Genomic DNA, 7,150 nt, shown 5'->3' with positions numbered 1-7,150 from the left:
AAAAAGTAAATTACATCTACTGCACAATAATAATTTTTTCTTTTTTTTTTTCTAGAAAGAACGCCGTTTATCAGTCCAATCTCATCTTCCCGAAATACAGCACGTGCAACAATGTTTTAACCTTCAACGCTCTTAGCAGTGTTATATCTGACAAAAAGTGTCCCGGATACGTTACAAAAACAATTCTTTAAATTTGTTAGGTTCATGAGCAAAATTGAAAGAACGACGGAATCACATTTTGAACTGCAAGATGGATGTAAGCCTTCTGGTTTGTGTTTCCCAAATTATAACTCTTTATTGTATTTCACCATAATTACGCCTGGGACTTTCACGATCTTTGTAATACAAATTAGCCTGTTGTAACATTAACTAGAATGTAATTTTGATCAAGCACATTGGTAACTTACATACAAAGATAATACTGTTGTGAAAAATGTTTTAATTTATAACGCGTGCAAATGTCTTGAAAACAAGTGTTTTGAATATATTTCATAAACTGATATAACGACTCTTTTATCGCCTAATAACGTCAAAATGATGTATTTGGGTCGATCAGAACATTGTGCCGTAATTTGACAGAGTAATATTTCAGCGAAAAACAAAAGAAAGCATTCCAAGGATAAAGACTGGACACACACAACCATGAAAGAAGCAAAGTAACAAGTACAAAGAAACAAAAAGTACATGAGCACCCCGATTCCCCTGTATACGGGGAGCATGAGCCGGCTGCACTGATAGGTTAACCATTCTCTTCTTTTATAGTAAGACCCACCGAGTTGGGCATTAATCCACGTCCGGGGGAGACGACAGAATTTTTTTTTTTAATAATGACGCGGTGACCAAAGATTGACATTTTTCCGGCATATCATTTCTTTAGATTGTTTGTGTTATTATTTTTTTTATTATTATTTATTCGGTTTTTGTTTTTGTTTTTATTTATTCGGTATTTTTTGTTTTTGTTTATTATTATTATTATTTGTTTATCCGCTACAGTATAAAAATGTAATTTTCTCACTCTGTAAATATTTCCACTTGCCTTGCTTCAATAATGATTATACATTTTTTTTCTCGGATGACTCTAAATTGTAACAATATCTGGTAAAGAGAAATTTCGAAAGTGAGAATATCTGTTGTTGTCTTCAGATTAAATAGTTTTTAAAACAAATAATATCATGCATGCTACTCGACATTTAAATGGCCCTCGCGCGATACATAGAAAATGTTTGTCCGCAGTATAATGACAAATGATATATAATTACTATTTGTTTAATAACGTACCAGTTCGATTCTTCACTGAATATGAAATCTGTATCTAAAACGAATGAATTACTTAGTATCATGTTTACATTATTAAACTTCGTTGTAATGAATGATTTTACACTAGAGTGATAAGTATTTGACACGCGTTTCTAATTTAGCGGATACATGACATTCTTATCCTTCCATAGACCCTGATGTCACTCCTGGTTTATTCATGGAAGTTCATAGTGTAAGAGTTTTAGTTTGTTTGTGTGTGTGTGTGTGTGTGTGTGACGTCTTCTTTTAAGGTGTGCAGAAATTTTCACACACATAAGTCGCGTGCTTCTCATATGGCAATCGAAAATCGACCACATTTGTAGTCTCAAAGAATGTGTTTGTTTTACTTTCGTTTTTGTTAAACTAATACTGAGGTATTCTTTTGTTGCTTGTTTGTGTATTTTGTTTGTTTATCATTATTATATAATTATTTTTCTTTTTTTTATATTTATTTTATTATTTTTTTGTTGTTGTTGTTTTTGTGCTTTTTTCGTTATTGTTCTTTTTTTCGTGTTATTTTAATCATATTTCTTTCGAATCAATTTTTATTTTTCTCTTGTATAAGATGAATAACAAAGAAAATACGGTAAGGATTTCTCGTGCAGTGGTCAATGGACAGATCAAATGCATGACTATTTCATGTTTTAAGTTGACTTTAATATATAGCAATATAATTAGACAAACAACACCTGACAATTAAAATGTGTAGAGATGTAGTTTCTTTCTAATTTCCGAAGGTAAACTTAAAATAATTCTGTATAAATTATATAAAGAGGAAAAAATGTTAGTGTCAAAACATTATTTCTTCAGTTAAAAGAGTAATCAAGGGAACCAAGGTTCTAGCGGTAATCAAAAGAATGCAATCCAGGGACAAAGACCTGACGTGGAAAACAGACATATACAGCAAAGAACATAAGGTAACTAAAATCATACATACAAAGTAACAAAAGCAAATGAGCAACTCGAGCCCCACTAAAAACTGGGAGCATGGATCAGGTGCACCGGTAGGGTAAGCGTCCTCTGCTTTTCTAGAAACACCCGCCGAGTTGCTCATAAAAAGTCAAGTCCGGGGTAGACAAAAGCTACACTTAAACATATTAGCATATCAAAATCGCAATTACTATTTGTATTATCTGTTCTCCTTTCCCATAAATGCTCTATGAGCTCTTCCTCAGGGACAGCTTTCCTGCAGGATATAAAATAAATACAGGCCCTAAATGGATATGAAGTTGTCAATTTATTATAGTAACATAGTACATGTATATTAAAATTCTAAAATTAGTATTGCCGATAATAATTTCAGCAACACATCTGACTACATAATTATGCAAGTTCAGAGTTCGCGTCACTAACAGTTTAATTGATAAATCTCGTCCCTTCATTGTTTAAGAAAAGCCTTCGCTCGAGTCAAAACACAAAAGAGTGTGAAAAGTTTTTACACTGGAATATTAAAATTTTAAATGTACACACATATTATGTAATATAGAGGACATTTCGATTGCTAGTGATTAAGTACATGAAATAATACTAAAATTGTATAGCCCATTAGCGTCTTATAGACTTCTTAAATTATGAACTAAATTAATCCTAGGTGATTAAAACTAAAAGGCATTATCATTCAAGAAACATATTCTTTGTCATCTTACAGGTTACGTCTGCCTCATATTATAGAAAAACTACCTGCACGAAGAATATCCAGTCGGTGGCAGCATCTGCTATAATACGTGCGTATGTTACTGTTACCCAACTGTCATTATTGGATGCAACCATAAAAGCGTTAATGCCTGCCTGTAATCCATTACCAACTTCAATGAAAGACGAGTTCCATTTCAACCAGTAGTCTTTAAACGCATTGCAGTCAGTTTGGGTAATGTTATGACGAACATGTGCATATGTCAGTTTAACCTCAAAGCGAATAAGTGTGATAAAACCATTGTCAACACCAAACCGCACAGAAAAAACCCAATTCTGTTCTGTTCTAAAATAAAGACTTGGTATTCCACATGATTTTACTCGGAATGCTATGTAATCTGTATGTACGGTAACTCCTTTATATATACCGACTTCTGTATGTAAAGCTATACTTTCTGAAATGAATGAAGCCGCCATCATATTCTTTTCAATGATTAAAAATTGAAAAGGAAACAACGCAAAAATTTAATGTTGTAATAACAGTTCATTTCAAAAATACAACTTAAACTTACACTATGCGAGAAACGTTCACAGTAAAATAAAAAAATAATACGATAAATGTGACTTGTCATTGAAAATGATTTTTTTTATCATAACTGCGCCTGCTCAACCTAAGGCCTCATTTTCTTTTAAAGCAATCCTTTTCTCATTTTAATGTATATCATACATATCGGGATGTCATCGGAATGTCAGAATACGTCATCTACATACTGGTAAAAAGCTAAATGAATGAATGAAACTCTTTCTCTTTAACACAATGGCATAGATAAATAAGTGTTTTTTCCTCTTGCATTTATGTGTAACTTTTTAGATAAATATAAGAATTTTGATCATATTGACGTTTTGAGAGTGCCATTTTACTTTTCTTTTCTTTTTTTTTCTTCTTTATAATTTTTTGTTTTTATTTTTTGTATCGCTTCAATATTGCCCACGAAATATTGCACGCAATAATATAGGGATGCGTGTATTACATCAATATTGGCGAACTTTTTTATATTATATTGCAAGAGCTTGCAAGTACAAAATTATACCCTGCGAGGAATACATTTTCAATAATAAAAATATAAAGTGCATATTTCAAACAAGAGCTTGCATAGAAACAATGTAGTATTTTACAAATTGATAAAATTTAGAAATGTATATTCAACTAGTTCTAATATAGACCAAAACTTCATATTTTGTTAATTCAATATACATTCCAAATTTTTACCAATTCTGTTGTTAGTTCTAAATAACTGTAAAATGATATTAATCGCATCTATTCAATGTATATCTGACAGTTTCAACAACAAATAAAATGTTGATTTCAATGATCAGCATTTGTTATTTTGTGTTGACACTTGACAACAATAAAAAATTTCGAAACTATTATAGAAATGCTTCGGTTTTTTTTCCCTAAAAGATAAACAATTCGCTTTCCCGTTTTCCACTTGTTTGTTACCTGCTCTCGTATCTCCAATTAATGCAAAGTTGTAAGTTGATTGGCTATCTTTATGGCTACATTCGTGGTCACGTACACATTCCTTACTCTTCTTGTCAAAGCTACCGGAATGACATTCACTGTCAGCATTGCATAACATTAAACATTGCAGTAAAGATTTTTGCTGTTGCAAATTCAACTGAGACTCCAGTACTGTAATATTACCGTTTTGCACGACGTGGAACTTATTGATGTCTACACATGACACGACCTTATTCAAATGTACAAATTGGACAATAACGATGTACCAAATTTGATGCATTTTCTTTAACGCTAAAAAAGAAAAAAAGAAAAAAAAATTGTAAAATTAAAATCGCTGGCCGGGTCATTCCTCCTCGTAGGATTAATCTAGGGCTGTAACTTAGTACACGATGTACGGTAGTACGGGACAGTTCATGTAGGTGTTATTATGTTACGTACTACCATACATCGTGTACTAAGTTACAGCCCTAGATTAATCCTACGAGGAGGAATGACCTGGCCAGCGAAAGCTATATTTTTTATATAGCCTAGCCGGTCGAGTGGTCTAGGGCGCTGGACTTAGTGCACGCGGTGTTGCCATAGATGTCACAACGGTACGAGTTCGAGTCCCGCGGAGGGAACGACCAAAAAATTTGCTTCGCAAATTTGACAGTTCTAACATCGTTGGGAATTTTTCAGGCCCTTCTATATATACATATATATTGTATAATTATTGAATATTGACATCACATCATTACACATACAAATTGAATAAGGCCAAAAAAAAAGTATGTCTGTTTCGGGTTTCCCGACCAACCTTAATGCATTTTTTCTCCAAAATTAACAAATCGGAAATTTCCGGTATAATACGGATCATTTCCGGTAAAACCAAAAGTACGTTTAAAACCAGATCACAATAGCGTTTGAATAGGAGACTGATTTATATCACGTAAATCCAATCATATTACTGATGATGAGCACAACGGAAGCCATGAGTATCGTGGCACTAAAATATAATAAATGATGTCGTCAAGAAAGCAAATCTCTCGTGTCAGCGCTTTCAAATAGACTGATTGTACTTACGAAGCTTTTTGAGCTCTATCATGAAGAAGTTGACAGAAAAACATTTACAATGACTGTTGCCACATATCTTACGGTTCCAGACATACATTTGTACATCTATAGCATACAGGTCAGACGTGCTTCATACTCAAGGTTAAATAAAACAAATGAATGAAACATTTTGATAACATTTTATTCATATAAATATGCATATTTCACTTTGTCTTTCAAAACATACATCAATAAACAGAGAAATTTGTAACTTTTTAAAATATATTTGCAGGCAACATTTTGAAATACAGTGTACTTATATTTTGTTCAAAATTCCAACAAAAAATAAAAGACATGATTTATAGGTGGGTATGTTAAAAATTAAACTTTCTACTTAAAACCAAACACTTTCATGACATAAACATGCTGCTATTTAACAAATATAGGCTCAGCTTTAGTCGGGGAAAACTAAAATGAAAATGTCTACCTACCTACCCTATTTTTGGGAGGAATGTAACCCTAAACAGACATATTTTGGGGGGGCCTGAAGCATTAAATCCAATTAAATACATAATTTATTTGTGTGCAAGTAGCTGGGATTTAGATGTTTGAAGTTATTTGACAACAACTGATGATGAGTTAAATGTTATACGTTTACAATGGTTTTAAATATCGTTATGAACAGGAATCAATTTGAAATGAATATTTACTTTTTTAATATTTAATTAGGCACTTTTTAATCGAAATTTTTGATTGAATGAATATCTTATTTGGTTGATAGCACGAAAAACTGTTTCAAATTTCAACTTCGCTTTAGATAAAAAAATCTTGGTGTAGTACGTATCAATAAGATTGTCTTACAAACAATACATTCAAAAGACCATTGTTTGATCACTGCACCACTGGATTTGCTTAGAATGTTTTAATACACTGTTGGAAAAAAGAAACTTTTGCCCTTGAAATGTTCATTTTCAATGTATTTCAAAGAAATTATAACTCAGTTTGCCAAAATGATATGAACAGTCTTGTGTTTTTTCTCTTAACTCTGATGGTGCAAATTGTCAAATTAAACTTTAAAAAATGGTGGGTTTTTTCATATCATGTTTCACCCACTCTCTGATTCTAACAAATACTGACATTTAAGGGGTTGCCAAAAACGGATAAATTTTCTGTCATGTTATATGTCATGCATATTAAGTCTGACAATCATAGATTAAACAAGCATGGTCAATCAAAGCAGTTTCCATTTAGAGTTCTGTGCAGCAGTGGAAACACATTCGTATTTGGTGTGAAAAAACAGCCAGATAAGTCAGAAAAGAAAAATGGCCTTTTTGTGGCAGCTGTTCGAATTAGTTGATCACGTGATGCGATCGCTGGTTAAATGAATCGGTTTGACGGATCGATGACTGATCGGAAACTGATCGATGATCGATGACCAATCTCATTTTTTGTTGCATGGATCGGTTCAGGTATTGTAACGAATCAAACCATAATTTTGGATTAATATTGCGACGCAAATATAGTTTAATAATTACAACATTAATCTACTTGACATTCAGAGTTCATAAAAGAAGAATGATTAAGAAAGTTCCTTATATTTAGTTTTTACTGTGATTACAGTACCTAAACCGATCTATGCAACTGATCATCGATCAGTTTCCGATCAGT

General features: G+C 32.4%; 1 protein-coding gene across 1 annotated transcript; it reads right to left on the bottom strand.

The window, feature by feature from the left end:
- Positions 1-1,826: 1,826 nt before the first annotated feature.
- LOC148602832 (uncharacterized) lies at positions 1,827-4,797 on the bottom strand. Its single transcript, XM_088552997.1, has 3 exons — positions 4,430-4,797; positions 2,977-3,383; positions 1,827-2,482 (listed from the first exon to the last, which is right to left on the bottom strand). The coding sequence occupies exons 1-3, from the start codon at positions 4,728-4,730 to the stop codon at positions 2,468-2,470; spliced, it is 723 nt and encodes a 240-aa protein (XP_088409123.1). The 5' UTR covers positions 4,731-4,797; the 3' UTR covers positions 1,827-2,467.
- Positions 4,798-7,150: the final 2,353 nt, after the last annotated feature.

The sequence above is a fragment of the Perna viridis genome, chromosome 11, assembly GCF_037379345.1.
Source record: "Perna viridis isolate PV_CMFRI_1.1 ecotype Kerala chromosome 11, ASM3737934v1, whole genome shotgun sequence".
NCBI classification, from domain to species: Eukaryota; Metazoa; Mollusca; class Bivalvia; order Mytilida; family Mytilidae; genus Perna; species Perna viridis.
Note: the sequence above shows the minus strand (reverse complement) of the source record. Positions and strands in the feature narration are given on the sequence as shown.

Bases quoted from the DNA above. Each gene is read 5' to 3' on its own strand.
- LOC148602832 (XM_088552997.1), bottom strand. From the start codon at position 4,730: ATGCATCAAATTTGGTACATCGTTATTGTCCAATTTGTACATTTGAAT. The intron at 3,384-4,429 runs GTAACAAACAAG...CATTCATTTCAG, and splicing joins AATTGGAGATACGAGAGCAG to AAAGTATAGCTTTACATACA.